The sequence below is a fragment of the Apteryx mantelli genome, chromosome 3, assembly GCF_036417845.1.
Source record: "Apteryx mantelli isolate bAptMan1 chromosome 3, bAptMan1.hap1, whole genome shotgun sequence".
NCBI lineage: Eukaryota > Metazoa > Chordata > Aves > Apterygiformes > Apterygidae > Apteryx > Apteryx mantelli.
In genome coordinates this window covers 24523307-24543363 of record NC_089980.1, presented here as the reverse complement: position 1 = coordinate 24543363, position 20057 = coordinate 24523307, and the positions used below count along the sequence as shown (strand labels likewise).

Genomic DNA, 20057 nt, shown 5'->3' with positions numbered 1-20057 from the left:
AGGAACTTCTGTTTCTAAAGCATGACTATGAAAATAGACACACTGGTAACTATGAACAAAATGGAAAAAGTAAATATAGTCCATGAAGTAACATCATCAAGAAAACAAATGTTCTCAAAGAAAAATTTCAGAAACTGCATAATTCTCTGCAGCTTTAAGCACTGAGAGCCAAGTCTTGCTTTTTTGGAAAAGTTCCTTTACATCTGGATCCCCACCAGGCTTGGAAGAAGGAGAAGTCTAGGAGAGCTGTGGTTTGGAGTGTTCAGGTGCTCCCATCGCATATTGTTGCATTTTCTTTGTAATAATAGTGTAAGTCTCTTGTCTGACATATGCCTGATATAGCAAGTCTCTGCTAGTCTGTCTTACCTGAGATGTTTATCATCTCAGTCCAGAGACTGAGAAAATGTAATAAAGCAAAAGCAGAAGCTGCATATTGATCCCAAAGTGAGATTCAGATCACCCACCGCATACAGACACCATTTTTGAGGTACCTCAAGATTTGCCATAGCATCAGGCATAGCTTGCCTGAAGTCCTGCTTCTGCACTTTGCATGGGAGAAAGAGCTCAACACAGATAGGAGCAGAAACTGGAAAAAAGAATCAGTATATATAGTATCTCAGTTCACCCCTGATCAGACTATATTTGGTTTATTGTGATGACTTCAGCATGCTCCAAAGGTGGACACAACAGCTGTTAGTTATTTCAGACCATCGCACCATGTAGCATCCACCTGAGAATGGCAAATGCAGTGCAGTATATTTATATATAAACATTGAAGAGCATCCCTCCTTTTGTGAATTATCTTAAGTATTACAGGTGTCAGTAATGCTGCCTTAGAGCTAGGAACACCTGCAGATTTTCATTAGTTAAAAAGTCATTGATAAACTGCATTTATCTTACTTGACTAAAGGATTTAAGTATGTTTCTCTTGTCTCCTTTCCCTCCTTCTCTTCTGAGGAGTTTGCATGAACAGAAGTCACGAGGCCTTTCTTGACAATGTCAGGAACAATCCCTGTACATAGTAAAAGGGTATTACAAAGTAGAACAAATTGTTTTTCAGTTATAAATTCCTGAGAACACCACCATCCCACAGACTCCTGAACAATTTTTGGGTTTAGGGAGTGATACGTAATTTAAAAGTAATGCTCTTTGGAAATTGCAGGGAAAAAAAATCTGTAGAGTTTTTTGCCTTCCAGATTCTTAATTTTTTCTCAGTCTGGTGGTAAAACAAATATTTTCATGCATTTGTTGATGTGCCCAGAGCATTTGGCAACATACAAAATCCCTGCTATTTGGATCAGTCAAGTGTCTTCAGATATAAGGTAACCCAATAGACCCTCCAAGCTGGGTTGTGCCAGACACCATTTGCCCTGCTTCAGCAGAAGGGGCTGTTGGAGACAACCTCCCACAAGCCCTGCTCTGCACTGGCTCTGCTGCCTCTGTGGGGAGCAGAGGTGCCCATGCCCAGCGACTCACCCTCCTCATCCTCTGCCCGACTGCTCAAGGTCAGACCCAGGCACGAGCTCCCCTCTGCACAGGGCATGAGGAGAGGGCAGCAATCCTCACCAGCTCCCTATCGCTTCCTCTTGGCCTCAGCCCCAGAGCCAGCTGACACTCTTTTGGCAACACACTCTGATTTCATGCCTCACTTTTAGAAGACACAGTAGGGAGACAAAGGAACAAATGGGCTACATAAAAGCAAAGCCTGACTCTTCCCAGAACGTAACCCTGTACATAAGGAGAGCCTCTGGTATATTTGTAGAAGCTTACTGCATGAACTGATGGAATTAATAGCTCTTACCTCCTGCACACAAGCGATGCAGCTTCTACATACACCTCCTCTCACCTTTACATGCAGATTATCATACACAGAAAGCAGGATTTAGATCACTGGTCCCACCCCACCAAGCCCTACCCTCCTTCCCTGCTCCAATGACCCCCCTCCTTGGTTGTTTTGCTGTATCACTGGTAGCTGGATCATCATCAGTCTTGCGAACCAGACCTGGGAGGACAAGGCATATCAAACCCATACTACAGCTATACTCCACAGAGATGACAAGAGGACTTCAAGTTCCAGTGTTATTAATATGATTTTTTCCATTATTTCTACACAAATATCTATGTGAAAAAATAATGACATGTTGTTCCAGAACCTCATTCTGCTGAACCTGAAATTAGAAGTAAGCCATTGTCTCATTTGGCTGGCAATCATAACTCCTTTAAAGAGGAATAAAATATTACAAATATTCAAGAACTGAAAAAAAAGCTTATCCTGGTTAGCAAGTTTGTTACCTTCAACATTCTGACTCAAGCCAGTTGAAAGTGAACATGATGCACGTGTATGATGGAAACTCATACAGCAGAGAAGCTTGAAGGCTGCATTTATAAAGCACATCCCAGCTGCTACATGAATATACCCTCCCTTTAAAATATAGTGCATGGGATCCAAAGAGCAGATCCTTCTACACAGAGAAAAGAGATCAACTTTTGTTAGCATCTCAGAAGTGGAGGGATAATTCCCACAAACCGTTATTTGAATCAATTGTTTTGTCTATTCAGCATAATCTGACATCACGCATTCTCTTCACTCCCTTATACGAAAGCATTTCTATTGAGTGACATCCTTATGTATTCACTGAATAGCCATGAGATCCGTATTTTCCCTGCTTAAGCACACACATAACTACACTAGTCTGCCTGGATGAGCAATTTGCCTCATTTTGGGAGCGTACATCATAAGATCCAAAGTGTACTTTTGAAGCTATACTTAAAAAAAGTAACAGCATACTAATGAGATACGAGGTGCAACTTGGGAAAAAGCAGCTGTCAAACATCGTATCAGAAACAAACAAGCTTAGCCCATCTCTCTTGGTGTGCTGGAGATAGAGAGATACATGTTGAAATATATTCATATTTGCATCAAATATTTATCAAACACTAGAATACCTCAGTATGCAGAATACATAAACAGCACTCAGCACACACGATTTCTCTCACTACCACTTTCCTACTGGCAGCCAGGCAAACCCAGACATACAAACACTGTATTTCTTTCCCTTTCCAACACTCCACACCTGGCACATTTTTGCAATTTCCTAAAGGGTGTTTCTCATCCTATGGCACGTGCCCCTGATCCCTCTCCCCAGCATCCAGGAATAGCCATATCACCCCCTCAGAGATGCATACAATTTGGGGAACCCGAGGAGTTTGTGAAGCAACAGGAGAGCACAGTGGAAGCCTGGGAGCTTGGAGCACCATCCCCTGCTTTGCTCACTGCAGCACCTGGGGCACTTTCACCAAAGCCTGGCTCCAGGCAGCCCAGTTTCGCCTGCAAAGCACAGGAAGAAATGTTTTTTGTTATGGTGCAAATGCGGTCCACATGCCCAAGAGGAAGCACTGTGGGGAAGGGCTGATCATTCCATGCTGTATTGCTGAAAGGGACACACTGAAGCTAAAAAAGTGGATGGGATGAAATCTTGTCCTAAATATTTTAATGGGAGTATTGTCATTGTCTTCAGTGGAGCTAGGCTTTCTCCACAGGGAATCTGCCAGAAAATCCCAAGAGCCATTTGCATTTTCCTATTTCAGGACAAAAAATAGGTACAGCATGTATCTTACCCACTAGTGTACAGCTGTCACCATGGAAATGCTGTTCAACAGAGTGTGAAAACTTTTACAGTACTGGCTGGATTGGTAGCGTTGAGCACCTTATTTCCCATTAAGTTTATTAAGGGTCTTATCATTTAAAAATTAGACTACCCAAGCATGTACAAATAGCTGTAAGTATACGCGTAGCTACTACCTGTGTATGTCTTTATATTTATCTACAACAAATCCCTTACTGTATTCCTAAATTGAATTCCACTCTTCAAACATACCATGATGATATAACAAGAACTTCTATATTTTACAAGCACATACTAATTATATTTTCCATTGCAACATCCTGTGAGTAGATACTGCCCCATTTTGCAAATGGGGAAACCAAGGTACACAGAAGTTGCAGACCTTGTCAAAACCACGCAGCCAAGCCCTGGAAGATTTGGGAATGGAATCCATGAGTCCTGACTCTTTAGTTTCCCCGCTCTGATCACCAGACAACACTCCCTTCCTCTGAAATAGGCTATTTTGATTGAAAACAGATGGTGTACATTTTTGGCACAGTGCTTTAACTATATTAAAATGCTCTGAATGAATATGTGCTTATATCATACCTATATAAGTATACATGTATATGCATACATACATCTACGCATACAGAACTAGGTATGAGTTAAGGATGTATTAATTTACATATATCATATGCAAATGTAATGGATATGCTGAAAGATACTTAAGTACAGCTGCACAACTGACATACCTAAATACATAGGCAGTATTCTTCAGTGGTAATGTAATTCAACACTACGTACTCTTCCCTCTCTCTAAGCAACAGACTTTACGTTGTTGATGGAGCATATACTCTGATGTAACTCATGTGTTAATGTTCTTTATCTTTTCATGAGAATTTCTGGTGTAGTTTCAGTAAGAGATGAATCACACCCTTTTGCATTAGCTCCAGGACCTATCTCCATCCTAGCCTGAACAGTGCACTTAACAGACACCTCCTGCATTTGTAGCTTATTTTTTTCTGCAACTGAATTATGTCTTAAATATCATGCTTATCTTTTGAATTTGTTCTTTCTGTGATAAGATTTTTTCCTGCATTAAGACTTTTCTAAACAGTTTATCTCCAGCTAAGGACTGGTAAACTCTGGGTTGGACTTGCTGTCTGTCAGGATTAACATCTTCCCACGCATCATACCCTGGAGGAGATGACAAGGGCCAATTTATAATTCCCTGATTCTTTGCCTGGTTGCCTGCAGCCTTGGGTCAGGTAAAGACGATCTGTCATATCAGCTGGTAAACAGCTCTGAAGATCTTTCCTGTGGTTGGAAACTACCAGAATGGGCATATATCTCTTGCTATCTCCAACGCACCATGGCAAAGATGGGAGGATGGGCCTTGGAAGTTACTTACTCGGGGAGAGTAGTGTACTAGTAACATAAAGCCTAGTTACAATCCCTTTCGATGAAGGGGCAACACAGAGGAGCCAGAATAAACAACCATTGACTGTATTTCCATTTCTTTTATTGGTCGACTGGATTTTCCCCTTCACTTACCACAAAAGAGGTAAGGAAATAAGCCTTCAAATCCACAGTTATGCAGGGGGAGCTGAAAACAGCTCATTCCCCACGGGTGCTAATCCTTTGTCTGCACACTGGCCCCAGCTACCTCATGCTTTATATGCACATGAAGTGGGCTAGAGTCAGGGATGAGATTAGAATTCGGGAATTCTACTCCTCACAGAAAGGGGAGTCTGAGCAAAAACAGTTATTTTGGTCTGTGCTAATTCCTGCTGGATTGACCCATGAGTGCTCAACAGAAAAAGGAAATATTGCTGATACTCACTGCTCTTCAGGCTCTTTTGGTTTTAAATCTGCAGAACACAGAAATCAGGAAATGCCTGCGCAAAGGTTTTGGAGAGGTCACAAAAACCAGAAGTATGCTACAGTGCTGGTTTATCTATGGATAAACAAAATACGGCCACTTATTACAAAGAAGAAATAGGTTATTCTCTTACAAAACTGTAGCTCAAAATATACAAAAAGTAACATTTGTTTTTCTAGTTTTATAAACAATGCTGTAATGTAAAAAGAATATGAGGATCTCCACAACAATTGTACTTACAACATCAGCTATCAACTGTTAATTAGGAGAGTACCTTACCTCAGCTTCTATCTTACATAGGATGGATTATCACGTTTATATTTTCCTGACTCTTTCTTAAGCTACCCAACTAATATTCTAGGACAACCCCTTCTTATTAAAGATTTGTTATGCTAATTTCCTCTGTATAGAAAGACAGAGTAAACATATGTACTCCAGATAGTTCTTTTGCAATTTAGTACACAAAGTTATTTTGTTCTAACTTTGCAAAATATAATATAAATTTCAAAGCAGAAAATTTGTTAAAAGAAAGGCCTGTTCTTGCAGGCTTTTTCTATATTCCTATATGGAATCCAGGCCTCTCTCATATCAATAGAAAGGTCTCCAGGATGGCACTCTTGCCCTTTCTCTAGCCACTTTCTGCCAGGTAAGAGTCAGAGAAACGTAAAAGAGTCTTAAAAGCTCCATATCTGATCAGAGGAAATTTTCCCAGTGCAGGCTAGGCAGAGACTGCCAAAGGCTTTGTTCCAGTTCCCTTTTAACAAGCCATTGGAAAGGAGTCTGAGTTAATTTTTCAGACTGCTCTACAGCACGAAGGCAATAGCCTGGACAAAATCTGTTAGATTCATCTCCTACAGCAGCCTGATACTGGGAGGATGACAAGGTTGTTCAAAGGCAACACAGTCTGAGCCATTATGGGCTGCTGGTTTTGTGCCGCACAGGATCTTTGACCCGTTGCTTCCTGTAGGATTCAGACTACACTCTTACCACTCAAAATGCAAGCAAACTCTGCTAATAATCTACCTGATATTTTTCCATTACTACTTATTAGAGTTTAGAGACGAAAGAAAAATCATAAGGTGAACCTAACACACAATATGTATTGAATAAAAAAGCCTGGTTTTTTCTATTGCACTTTTCCCTTGAATGATGTCTTGAAGTGTTTTTTCATGTTCTCTCACTGTCTCTGTTATCTTTACCAGACAGCACATATATCCTATGATATACGTATGGGGGAAACTGAGCCACAGAAGAACTACATGATTAGCCTGAGACTACTTGGTGAACTGGCTGGAGATGGGAAGACTGCCCAGTTCTCTTAGTAATCTACCCTTGGCCCCAATTCAGCACAGCACTTAGGTACTTGTTTAACTTAAACAAAATACTTAGTGCTTTACTGTGAATCATAGACCTTTTTTTTATTATCACTTTTACTGTAGAGTAAGGGAATTAAATCTTAGGAAAGCCTTGAAGCAAACAGGCACAGTAAATTAAACATCCTGAGGCTCTGTGCTCTGGGTCTGTCAGAGTCCCTGACCAAAGGGAGGAGGAAGAGAAGGAGCTTCAGAGACTGTGGCCCAGCTCATTTCCTCCTCCTGCAGGAGACTGCAGTGAGATTAAGGTCTGTAGGGTTGTTACGGTGTGTAACTAGCCACAGGAACAATGGCTCATGGGTACATCCTGTGGAAGCTAATTTTATACCCACTAGCTACTTTCCTCATTATTCAGTTGAATAAGTAAATCTCGACTTTGTTGAAAAAGCAGAGAGCGCATCTAGTAACTGCTGCCGATGTCTTTTTTTTTTTTTGAGAATGCACAACTATGACTATCATTCTTCATTGTAAAAATACAAATCTTTTCCTTGCAACATCTTCAAAAAACTTTTCATTAACTTCACAGAAAGCAAATCTTTATAGCATATGAAATGAAACCCTCATCTTCAGAAATGACCAAGAACTCATCCATAGTGAACACTGGACTCCAGCTGGCGAATCTAGCTGGACCTTGCTTCCTCCTGATTCACCACATATGCAATTTGTGAAGTCTTTGGGCAAACTGTGAAACTGTGGTTGGTCTCCATGTTTGGAGAAGAAAGATTTGAGGTGTAGATATACTATGATTAATGTTTCTATGGCAGGTAAATGTAATACTCTACTAAGTTTTGCAAACCACCCACCTGATGTGATGATCCACTGTATGCTTTGGCATAGCGAGGGAACGTCAAGGGGAGGCAGTAACATCCCAGTGGTTAAGGCTGAATCTAGCACCCTATTTCCCACTTTTCATCATAACTTCAGTTTGGAAAGCTGGTTAAGTCTGAAGCTTGCCAAATGTACCTTAGTCACTTTTGCAAAAACTGAAGAAAATCAGCCAAATGACTTCCGAGTTGCAGGTTATTGAAATTTACTCTGATTGGAAATACTTACTTTTAATTAGTTTTTCTTAGTCTTTTTCTTCGTTTTGACTGATTTAGTTAAATTAATGCAGTCCAGAGTAACACTTATTTTTGGCTCAAGAAAATGTCGCTGCAGCTTAAACTTCTTCCCAGCTGAATTACTGTGACTATGGAGAATTGTCCTCTTCCTGACCTATGTGTGACCCCTTAGGAGAGGCTATTGCCCCCAGCCTGCTCTCTGATGATTCTCTCTGCCCATCTTCAGGAGACTGTCTCTCATTTTGATGCTTGGGGAGGACTAAGTGTGCCCCGACCTACTTCAGCCAAGATGAACTGGTATACTTTAAACCATTACATAGTGATTCATCGCTTAAACTCTTTCTTTTGAACTGAAGCAGGTAGGGAGCACTTGCGCTGGGGGATTTGCTCTCACATTTGTACGAACAGTTACCTTCACCAAGGCAGCAGTGTTAACAAAATGAAGCTGTACCACTGACTGGCAGCTCCTCCCGCAAGTTCAGTTATTTCCAGAGCACAGGCCTTTCTGTCCACACAGAAGGATCTGAGCCAGTGCTATGTTCACACTTTTGATTAAACCAGTGCAAATATTTGTCTTTCTCTACCTCAAAAATACTTTGAATTATGCTTATAACCTTTCCATATAATTAATTCTTCTTAATTTTTGCATTGACGGTATACAAAGAAAAATGGTTGACATCGTGCAAAGTTACAAACCATTCTTATTCTAAAGAAATCTGAGTCCAAACATTTCCTGTTTGCTTCAGAAGAAATTATGAGCTCAGTTATGTTCTTGCTGAGATTGAGGAGGCTGTTTTGCCATTGAGCAATGTGGGAACTTGACTAAACATTACATAACATTTTGAAATTGCCTTCTGTTGCCCATTTCTTTTCAAGATTTCCTTCTTTCTCTGGGAGGTAACCTAAAGTCACCTGCTGAGTGGCAAGAGGTCTTTATTTATAGAAAATTCTTTCCATGAATGTCTCAAGCTTTACAGAACACTTCATTTTTCTATTAGTTTTCACTGCAGAAAGAATCAATCCACAAAACGTATCAGTGGCAAATAAGAAAGGAGTTGGGTTTTAGTCACTGTTAGCTGCAGCACTGCCATAACCTGCTTAAAATGTGATGACTGATAGCAAATCTAATCCATGAAGAGAGAGGTGGCATTTGCTGCCTGTAATATTTAGTAAACAAACTAAAAATGCCAATTGTTGATAAACCACAGCATTTTGATTTCAATCTACAGACCATGATGAAGGTGTCTCTTTATATTAAGTGTCCTGTCACTGGCTAATACACTGACTTCTGCCTGAATTGTAACTGTCATCATTGTCTACCTCTATTTTCCCAATGAAATACATGTTTTAGAACCTTGTTGCTGTTTTGCATTTTTTCAGTTAAAAATAAATGATATTTTCAATATATCAATGTTCTTTGAAATAAAATTTAATTTAACCAAAATACTACTTTAAAACAAGAAAAAGAAAACTGAATTAGTCAGGGTTATAATCTGAAAACTCCAAAACCTTGGGGAAATTAAGATCTGTATGTGATCTCTAGCACTCGTGTTTACAATGAGCTGAGAACTCTGAGCCCTTCTCTGATGTAAGGCTCATCTACCTCAACCCATTCTGGGCTGTCATTCCCAATTATGCTTCTTGGTGGACTTGTTTTCATCTAAGTGCAGAATTTTCTACTGTTTACAAATTAGTTTTTTTCCCCTCTCCCTCTTCACAAGCTTTCCTCCCACTCTCTTGCCAAATTCCCTGCTCTTGGTTTCCCCTTTCTAAATCACTCTTCCTTCCCATCTCCAAATTAATCATCACTCTCCCTCCCTCTCTCATGTGTATCCATTTTCCCTCACTTCATCTTGTTTCCTTCCGTCTTAAAGATCTCTTAGTCACAAGTTTCCTCATTCCTTGTCTCTTTCATCATTGTTACTTATATGACAGTAGTAGCTAGCTGCATTTTTTTTTAAAGCGCCTTCAGAGTTAGGTCCTCATTGCATTCATCTCTAAATATACCCTGTTTTCTTTTAAATCTGTAGCATCACGTGTACACCAGAAGAAGTTTCAGAGAAACAGGTATTAAAAGCCTTGGTTGAGATTAGTAGCAACTACCAAACATTGCAAAGAAAATATGTTTACAAGCAGCTCTCGTACAGAGTTATTGTAATTGTAAGCTGAGCAACACTAGTTTTGCCCAGGCACCAGCTTGTGCAATGTAAATGTGTAATGTAAATTTATCCACTTTTCTTTTGAATCAATGGATTTTCTTGCAGTGTCTTGTGTTGCAGTGGCAGAAATTTGCATCCATCCAGTTTCACATATAAATACATGGTCTTCCTGAGAACTCTTCAGTCTGAAAAGCCACTTGACCTGAGGAAGAGTTCTACCTCATTAAATAGCCTCATTTAAGAGACTGAAGTATCTTGAAGAGTTCAACTTTCTAAGGTGGCATAACAGATTCAGAAGTTGGTGGAAGAAAAATTCTGCATAGACAGAGGAATCTGCAGGAGAGAATGGGACTATGAAAGGACAAAAGGCTTGAAAAACTACCAACATTAAAGGCTACAAAAAAACAGAAAGAAAAGAACATTCTTAGATTTATGTTACTGAAGAAAGGAGAGTAAGAACAACCTCAGACTGCTACACAGATGCTAATTAAGCTTCACAGCATCCCTGCGAGGTTTGTCAGATTCAGTTCCACTTTTACAGGAAAAATACACATTGAGAGATGAAACAGGATTGTCAGAGTGCAAACAGAATCCCATTTGGAGTCCAGCATGAAACATGATTTTGGTCAGTTTATAGTTTGTATCTTAAAAACACGATTCAAAATAATAGCAATTTCATGCAGTTACAAATGAAAGCGCTTCCTCTCATCTTCCGTAATCACAGAGACTCTTTAGTTCATATTCAGAACACAGCACCCCTGGACACTTCAACAGGTCCAAAAGCACTTCACGTCTTCACAGCAAATTGTACCCTGGTGGTGGTCATGTTTTCATTGTTTTAAATGAGGACTAAAACCAGAGGAGTGAGGCTGATATAAACTAGTGAAGTGAGATCAGTATGATGCAATTAGTCTCTGAGGCAAAATTAGTCAGCTCAGCCATTCACAGAAAATCGTTAAGATTATAAATAAGACTCCAAAAAGCAATAAAAGAAGCCTAAGGGAAGAAAAAGACAATTCCATATTTACAATGTGCACATATGGATACACATTTATGATCATTATTTTGGGATTATGGAAATAATAAGTAACAATTTTGCCATTTATTGTTTAGCCCTTGTACTTTGACTTGACTGTAGACATCATAGCAGAAACAGGTCTTGGTAAGGAATTTAGAGAGGAAAAGAATAATGGATTTACAGGTCTTTAAAAACATTAAGGCATGTTATTGAATGCATTATCACAGTACTGAGCCTAATTCAGTTCTGTGATAGAATCATTAGTTTCAGTGAAGAAAGCTCCTTGTCCACTGGGATTGAGTTTACCCCATTTATAAGATTTATATGAAACTACAATACTACATATATTGAAGCAAATTTTACCCACTTTACACATGCAAGTTTTCAATGTATTCCTAGTCTGCAACCAATATGTATTATGAGGTTACCTGTAAACTCTTGTAACCCAAGTTATTACTACAGTTCAGAAGACTGCAGTAGGACCCACCTTTTGAAATGGCACCGTCCTAATTTGTGTGCCTGTACTGTTTTTGCATAGAGTACAGCTCAGATTTTCATCTGGAGATGAACTGCTGTTTCAGTACAAACAAAGTGTGTCTACAAAGTCAAGTTTCGGAGAACACAAAAGCCTGGATGCAAAATTTAGCCAATATATAAGGGCCCCTTCTGAGTCGTTCTACCTGAGCATATAGCAGACCTACCAGTTACAAGCATTTTTTTGTCTGCAGAGGAAGTGTATGGGATCCCTCTTGGCTTTAGAATGGGTCTGCATGCCAAAAGCAGATATCTGCAGTATTTCCCCCCAAAACAGCATATTTCATGTCCTTGGATAGAAAAGGCAGTTTATTCTATCATACTAACATTAAGAATTGCAACACTCAAGATGCATGTTGTTAATACATAAAATATGTTGTTTCAACCATATCCTCCTCACACACCACTATTCCCTTTGCTGCTGTCAGCTTTCTTAATTTATTGTAAGATGTACATTCCTTATCATCTTTATTTTTTTTTAGGTATCATAAACATGTGCAAAGCTAAGTAATAAGAAGCAAATATTATTGTAATATTAATAAAATAGGAACGAAGTAAACACATGATAATTATTAAAGATAATGCAATACGTTAGCACTGTTCATGTGACGTGTATTTTTAGGACCCTGTATATTTCAGTGACAGAACACACAAGAGATAAAGAATCTCTGAGCCTTATGCTAAGTTCTTCTGTTGATTTTTCTAAATATTGACTGAAGTGTTTCTTGCATTCTTTCTTGTAAATCAGAGATACAATATTTTTCTATCCCATGGGGGTATTCTGGGAATAAATCATCTAGTACATAGAAAATTTTCAGCAAATAAAAATGTGCTAGTCATTGTTTTTATTAGTTATGTTCCTCGCAGCTTTTGTGACAGAACTGGTCACTAGAGCTTAATGGGTGTATCATGAGTTGTTGTGGAAAGCAGCCTATATATTTTTGGACAAAGTACAGGCTATCAAATGAATAGAGAACCAATAATTTCTGGGGTTTGTGTCCAACTGAGGCTTAAAGAGAATGGTTTTAATAGAAATGCATCCTGTGCCTCTTTAGTCTCACTTGAGCTGAAAGTATTTTGAAAAGAACTGACTTGATGTGTAACTTCTTTCAATGAGTGTTGACAGAAACAAGAGCTAGGCTTTAAAACTAGAAATATAGGAAAACTAAGTGCCTTTGCTAGGTATCCTTATGAGGCAATGCTTCCATGTTTGCAAACGCTTGGACTGTGATTAAAACAAGGAAAGACTTTATTATTGGCTGAGGAAAACATAGTAACATAAGTAAATAAGTGAAATATCCACACCCATCATATCTCTGGCAGTAGTTCTCCAGTTCACTTCCCTACCAATAGGTGCCAAAGTCCATAAAGCTAACATCCCCTTAACTCTTTGTTTTCTCCCTTTTCCCCCTACTACGCCATTAATGGTTAATGTATGTTCAGGATGAACTTGGCTGACACGTTTCCAGTCTCTATGGGATGTGCATTTTGATCTCACCCTCCTACCCTGGCAGTAGCAATTTATTTTTATTGTTGTCATCCATCTTCCCCCACCCCCAGCTTCAATACTGATTTCCCCAAGTTCAGTGAAGAGTCACCAGAAAATATTTTACTCTCACTGTACAACTGCCTGAGTGCCACAGCTTCAGGGTGGTCCCATACCATGGAGGCACTGTGGTGACTTGTTTAATGAAGATTACAGTAAACGAGGATCAGTAGCACAAAGATCGTTACAGCAGGCTCCTGACATATGAAGGCAGTACCCCAGCACAAGAAGGGAACCCTTTTCATATCCCAGTCTTCTCAATTTTACCCTAATACTTATACCAATCATAAATTTACTCACATTTTTAGTTGTTTTTAAAGATGTTTCTTGGAGAGTTTCTGAGTAAAAAGCTTCCAGAAGTAAATCCTCTGTACGCTTCTCCATTCACCAAGAGCTGGCAGGAAAAAGTTTCTTGCTTTCAAAGACTTTCGTCTATGCTCTTGGATCCCCTTCCCATGCTCACCAACAGAAAGTAGGCTCTTCTCACTTGCAGAGTCCATCTGTCCTTCCTTTCAACAGCGTAAGGTGGAAGGAGAGCCACTGTCCTCTCTAGCTTCAGGCCACTGAGCTTACACATAGCTGAGTGATTCTGAACAATACATATTTTTCTATAAATCTAAGAAAAACATATGGGATTTTCCTTTTTTTAACCTTGATGCTGTATTTCATCTTCATCTATATGGATATATAAGACTGCCAACATAAGCTGGCAAAAAGGCCAGTCTAAAAAATTTATTATATAGATGCTTCTTGTGGCAAGAATCAGCTGAGGGTCTTTTGCTGATTATCAAAATGAGGGCATATGTGCCTGAATTATTTCCTTCCTATGAGCTCCAAGAGATGCTGGCTTTAGTTGGCTTTCAGTGAATGCCGAACTTCACCAATTTCCACTGACCCTTGGTCAAATGGGTCAGAACCAGGCTATCTTTTTCCCAGTTCATCCCACCTCTGATGCAGGACAAGTTAACCTAAATTATGAGTTGAAGACGGTATTTGTTTAAGCCCCACTGGTACCACACCCTTTACATATCTTGAGGTGAAAAATGCTGCCACATGCTACTAAATGGCTGCCATTTTCCATGCCAGAGATGGCCTAATTTCAGCACCGAGCCAGCTCTGTATTTGCTTGCACTGCACCTAGATTCCTATGGCATGAAAGGCATTTCAGAAGGGGATATACTACCGTGATGAATCAGGATATTTTTAATCATCTAAATTCGAAGCTAATGGGGCCCATATTATCACCTAGAGCTTTTTTCAAAAGCTCGGCATGGATGACGTTAAAGGAAAAAAATAAACGGGCCGGAGCGTTCCTCCCACCGCCCTTCGGCCGGCCGGGTTGAACAGGGCAGTGTTTTTTCGATGAAAGGTGTAATTACCGGGGAGGCGACGCGCTGCCCCGCGCGGCCGCCAGCGGCTGAGGGGAACCGGCCGGCGCGCGGCGCCGCAACCGCCACAGGGGCGCGCGGGGGGAGGGGCGGCCGGGCGCGGCCGGCGGCAGAGGGGCGAGGCAGGGCGGCGGCTCCCCTCGGCGGGCGGGCGGCGGCCCCCGAGGGACCCCGGCGCCTGCCACCGCCGCCGCGGAGGGGGGACGAGCCCGGGGGGGCAGCCCAGGGGGGCGTCCCGCTCCTCCGCGGCGGCGTTGCGCGCCGGCCTCCCCTCCCCTCCCTCTGCTGCTGTCCTGGCCTCCCTTCCCCTCGGTCCGCCCGTATCCCTGCATTCCCTGCTGCTGCTGCTGCAGCATCTCTCTCTCTCTCTCTCCCTCCCTCCCCCCCCCCAATCCCATCAGTAGCGGCGGCTCCCGGGCTCGGCTCCCCGCGCTGCGGTGGTGCGCGGCGGCGGCTCCCCCCGCCGCGGCCGCCATGTTGGGCTGCTGCGAGCTCGGTGGCGGCTCCTGCGCGTGAGGGAGTGAGGGAGGGAGGGAGGGAGCGGCGGGGAAGAGGAGGGCACGGAAGCGGGGGAAACGGGGGAGGGAGAGCGCCGGCTGCTGCCGCTCCCTGCCCTCCCCCCGCCTCCCCACACACACACACACGCACGGAGGAAGATGCCCTTTGCCCGGTGGGGCGAAGCCGGGAGAGCATCTCGCCGCCGCCGGCAGTGAAGCCGCCGCCGCCGGGGCCTCCTCGCCCGGGCCGCCGCCCGCCCCGTCCGGCCGGAGCGGGGACCCCGGCGCTTTGCCCGGCCGCCCGCCGAGGACGCGCACCCGGCGGAGGAGGAGGAGGAGGAGGGCAGGACGCCGCCGCAGCCATGGGAAGAATTTGACAGGGTTATGAGCGCTTTCCACCCGCGCCGCGGCGGTGCCGCCGCGTAGGGGGGTGCTTAATCCCGCCGGCTGCCTCCCCCCGCGCCGCCGCCGCCCCTCGGCACAGCAGAGGAGAAGGGGGTGAAAAAATGAAGACTTTAGTTTTTTTGAATCCCTGAAAAGCCTTAAAAGGAGACTCGGTGAGGAGGAGGAGGACGGGAACGGCTCCCCGGGGCAGGACTTGGCTGCGCCCTGAGGAGGGGCTGCGCCTCGGGGACCTGCTCCCCGCCCCCACCCGCGGGCCGCGGCCGCGGATGCGCCCTCGGAGCGGCGCGGGCGCGGGCGGAGGCGGGGGGCGCTCGGCAGCCTCCCCTCCGGTGCGCGTTGTGTTTTCGCCTTCCTTTTTGTACGGCGTGGTTTTTTTTCCTCCTCCTGATCCTTTCTGGGAAGCGAAATGCTGATGCAAACTGAATGGGGCTTTTACACTTTAATGATGCAGTGGGATTCTTTTCAGGATTATGTTGCATGATTTGAATTTTGGATGAAGGAGAAGACGTTTTTGAATAGATAAATATATATGCGCACACACACACGATAAAACTGGTGTCGGTCAGTCTTGGTTGAATTTCATTTTAATTATTATTATTTATATGTCAGAAGTGACTATATATTTTTTCTTTCCTATTAAACACATTAAAAGATTTTTTTTTTAGGATAACTATTTTCTTTCCTTAAAGATTCTATGTACATATACAATATATACACACACTTACACACTATATACGTGTGTCTGAAACTTGCTAGGATTTATTTTCATGCTAGGAACACTGAGGTGGGTTGTAAGTTAAGCACCACCCCAGTTTGACACTCGTTTAAGAAATACTGTTGATTTTTCTTTTTAAACAACAATACCTTCAAAAGTTGGCTTTTTTTTTTTCAAAACAAAAATAATTATTAAAAAAGAAACCCCAATGCAAACTGAAACAACCATGTCTGGAGAAGTACGTTTGAAGCAGCTGGAGCAGTTTATTTTGGATGGGCCAACTCAGACTAACGGGCAATGCTTCAGTGTGGAAACCTTGCTGGATATACTCATCTGCCTTTATGATGAATGTAATAATTCCCCTCTGAGAAGAGAGAAGAATATCCTTGAGTATCTAGAATGGGGTAAGTTTGAGTATGTTTATTTTGTGTACATCCGCCCATGTTCTTGTCTGCTTTGTATAATGCCTCTGTTATTTATATGTAAGAGGGGATTGTTTATAACTCAGTGTTTTACTAGGAAATATTATCAGTTTTACTGTCTTTAAACATGCGGGTGGTGATAAAAAGAATTCCGTGTTGGTTATTTGTTGTTGAGATATGCATATAAAACAGAAAATCTTTTTTGACATGGATCAGATTCTGGTACGTGAGGTATATTTGCTTGCCTTTAGGCCCAGCTGTTGAGTTTTGTATCCTGAAGTTACTGGGAATTTAGAAGAATGAGGGACAAATGATACCTGGAAAATAGATGAGTATGCAATCCTGTGATTTGCACCTGCAGTCAAATCTATAGCACTTCAAAATAAAATATTTGACCAACAAGAAAATCTTTTGACTATCTTAAATGATATGTATTTGAAATGTCTGTGAAAATGGAAAAAATACATTCCCTTCGTAAGCATAAAGTCATTGTTGCCTTAATTAGATTGATTTTCCTGATAAGGAAAATAAAGTTGAAAAGTGGAATAAAATTGTCTTTCCCTCCATTTCCATCTTCTTAGTTTTAGCATGATTTTATAGTATTTATAGGTTTTTAAACAAGAACAGGTGAATGATAACGATCCAGCTCTCCTTAAGTTGCCACAGGACTGGTTGTCCTATTTTTTCTTTTAATTTATTTTCTTCCTCCTTTTAAATATAGATGCAAAACAGAAGATACAGTTTGACATTAGAACCTTGATGAGAACATTTACTGTATGTGACCTTCAAACTTCAAAGTCATGTTGTAATTCTACATTTACATTTAGAATCATTTATCACCTACAGTTTGTAATAAATACATCAGCAGGCTGCCTTTATTAAAAAGGCACATTTTCAAAATACAGAACAAGCATTTGATTAACTGGTAGAGTTCTTCATAATGAAGTCACTGAGGAAAGACATTGTTTTGATAACTGATCTAACAACTTGGGACTGATGTGTGCGTGTTTTTATTTTTCTGCTCCTCACTGTGGTCATACTGACATCTAAAGGACGTCTGACTCAGTAATTAAGTTTCTTATACTGTTCATATTGCACTGGTATTTTTCTTACTATCTGAAAGAACTATAATTAATGTATCTTAGCTAAGGGGGAAATAGTAATTAAAAATTACTTCTGAAGAACTTCCACTCTAAAACTGAGTTATGGCATACAGAAGCTGTGAAAGATTTGAAAAATCCAGTGGCTCAAAGGAAATTTTTGTGTGAGAATTTACTGTATGTAGCAATGCCTTTGGCAATATGGTATCCTGTAAATGAAAAGTTAAAGGTATCGATATGATCAGAATAATGAAGTCTTCAGAATCCATCATGATGAGTGCTGATATGTTTAATGATAGTTGTTGGACAAATGAATGCATCATTCTAGGGTTCCAACAGTACCTGAAGATTTCTGTATTGAATTTGACAGGTTGCTAACGGAAATAATACTCTATTTTGCAATGGCTAGAGTATGATTTCTTGCTGGCCTGTTTTCCTACTACTTCTTTGCTCTCCCACTCCAGCCATGCCCTAGCAGGATTCTTAACCTTTGCATCAGAGCAGCTCCTCCCCTTTTCAAGCCTGAGTTGCAAGAGTGCTCTGTCTGCTACCAGCACTGCTATCCAGATTTTTAACAGGAGATTTTCAAGAGGGCTTGTGAGGTGAAATGTAGGAGCAATGGCTCCTAATACCTACTGTGTTGGAAGTGTCCGTATGAATGATGTCTTTATCCTGCAAACGCTTATGTGTGAGTTGTCTCTTCTGAAGCTAGCGCTCCTAGCAAAACCAGCCGTCTTTGACGTTTCTGCTGTGATTAGGGAGTTGGCAGAATGAGATTCTTACACATACATTACGCACTCCAGCTCTTGGGTGCAATGCAGCTACAAAGCGCGCCCTATTCTTTGGTATAATCATAACCTCACATATTATCTTTTCCAAAAAAAGGGGGAAACAACGTAAGTGGTTGATTAGTAAGAGATTTTATGTGGTTCGAAGTCAGAGACATACTGAATAGTGGTAAAAGTGGAAGGCCATCAGCCAGGAATTGTGGGTTCAGTCCCTGCCTCTGTCAGTGACTCGGTGTTTAAGTGCCTTCAGCTCTTTTTTCAGCTTTCCTATTTGAACAGTAAGGAAAATAATACCAACTTGAGATCAGGGAGTTCTGAAAAGTGCTGTTTGTGAAGCTCGCTTAGTTTTGAATGCACAGTATAAAATAAAGTGTGTGTTAATTTGTGTTTTGCATCAGTGGAATAAATCTTGATGCCTGGTGTATCTACTACTGGAGTTGGTTGGTTGCTGTTTTGGAAAGACATTCTGTGGGATTATGCCAGAGGCCTCAAGCATTCACAAATTTACTTTGTTATTATGAGTAGTTCAATTTGAAATCACTGGGACTAGTCTTAGAATGAATGTGAACAGATGCATAAATACGAGAACTGGGATGTTTGTGCATTTACAAATTACAAAATACAAATTTACTCCTGAGAACTGTTCATCTTAAGGTTAAACTGCTTGTTTAAATTACTCTTTTTAGGAGTAAATAAGATTAAATTTTTTTAATTAAAAAAACCCTAATAAATAGATGGTAGACTCCTGTTGAAAAGGACAACAAATAATTTATTCTAGCTTTTCACTAGTGCAGTTTCAGGGTGGGGCTGTTTGGTTTTATGTGGCTTTATTTATTTTATATATTGGCATGTGGATTTGTATTTTTGTTTAAACTGTTCTAGGTCTGAGGTGTTACATGCCACATTTCATGTAAGGCTGAATATTAATAGCACAATTCAAAAATTTTTGGAAAAGGGTTAGGAGGTGTTCTAGCATGGAAAAGCTAATATGGTTTTAGCGATAGCCATGTGCCTACTGCTGTATTTAAAGGAACTAAGAAGCTTCCTGTTCTAGTGCTTGGATCTTTTAGGAGTATTTTATGTACCTGTTACCTAGTTCTGTACTTAATTAAAAAGTGAAGCAGGGTAAAACAGATGAGCATCTTAGCTTTTTTTATATCTTTTGTTTTTTATTGTTACCAGTTTAACTCAGCAAGTGGAGAAAGTAAGATCTCTGCAATGTGGCTAAATTGATTTTTAATTTTTTTTGTAGCTTTTCAGTCATCTTGAGATATTTGAAATGACATTAGTTTGAAGTGTCTGGTTGATTATTTTGTGATTTAGAATCTGAATACTTTTAAAATCCTTTTTTGATTTAAGGTAAAAACATTTCTTTGCCTATTTTTTTATGTTACCGCTTTTGCAACATGTGAATAAGACGATTTGGTTTTGTTGTTTGTTTTATATAGGGACTTTATACGCAAAGGCAACCATAAAAACAACCAATGTACTTGAGTTCTGACAGTTAATCAGGGCATGTTTTGAGATGACAAGAAAGAAATGAAACATTTAGACTTGGCTT

At 40.9% G+C, this 20057-nt stretch overlaps 1 protein-coding gene and 1 long non-coding RNA gene across 3 annotated transcripts in view; one reads left to right on the top strand and one right to left on the bottom strand.

The window, feature by feature from the left end:
- Positions 1-940: 940 nt before the first annotated feature.
- On the bottom strand, positions 941-13562 carry LOC106482736 (uncharacterized). The gene is made up of 3 exons (XR_001292221.2): positions 13482-13562; positions 5452-5565; positions 941-1012 (listed from the first exon to the last, which is right to left on the bottom strand). It is a non-coding gene; the product is annotated as an uncharacterized lncRNA (long non-coding RNA).
- Positions 13563-15279: 1717 nt separating this feature from the next.
- Positions 15280-20057, top strand: part of CDC42BPA (CDC42 binding protein kinase alpha) — a 192832-nt gene continuing 188054 nt past the window's right edge. For both annotated transcript variants that reach the window (XM_013940346.2, XM_067292955.1), the window contains exon 1: positions 15280-16590. In XM_013940346.2, coding sequence (XP_013795800.1) covers positions 16395-16590 — 196 coding nt within the window. In that variant the 5' untranslated portion in view covers positions 15280-16394. The remainder of the gene's footprint in view (positions 16591-20057) is intronic.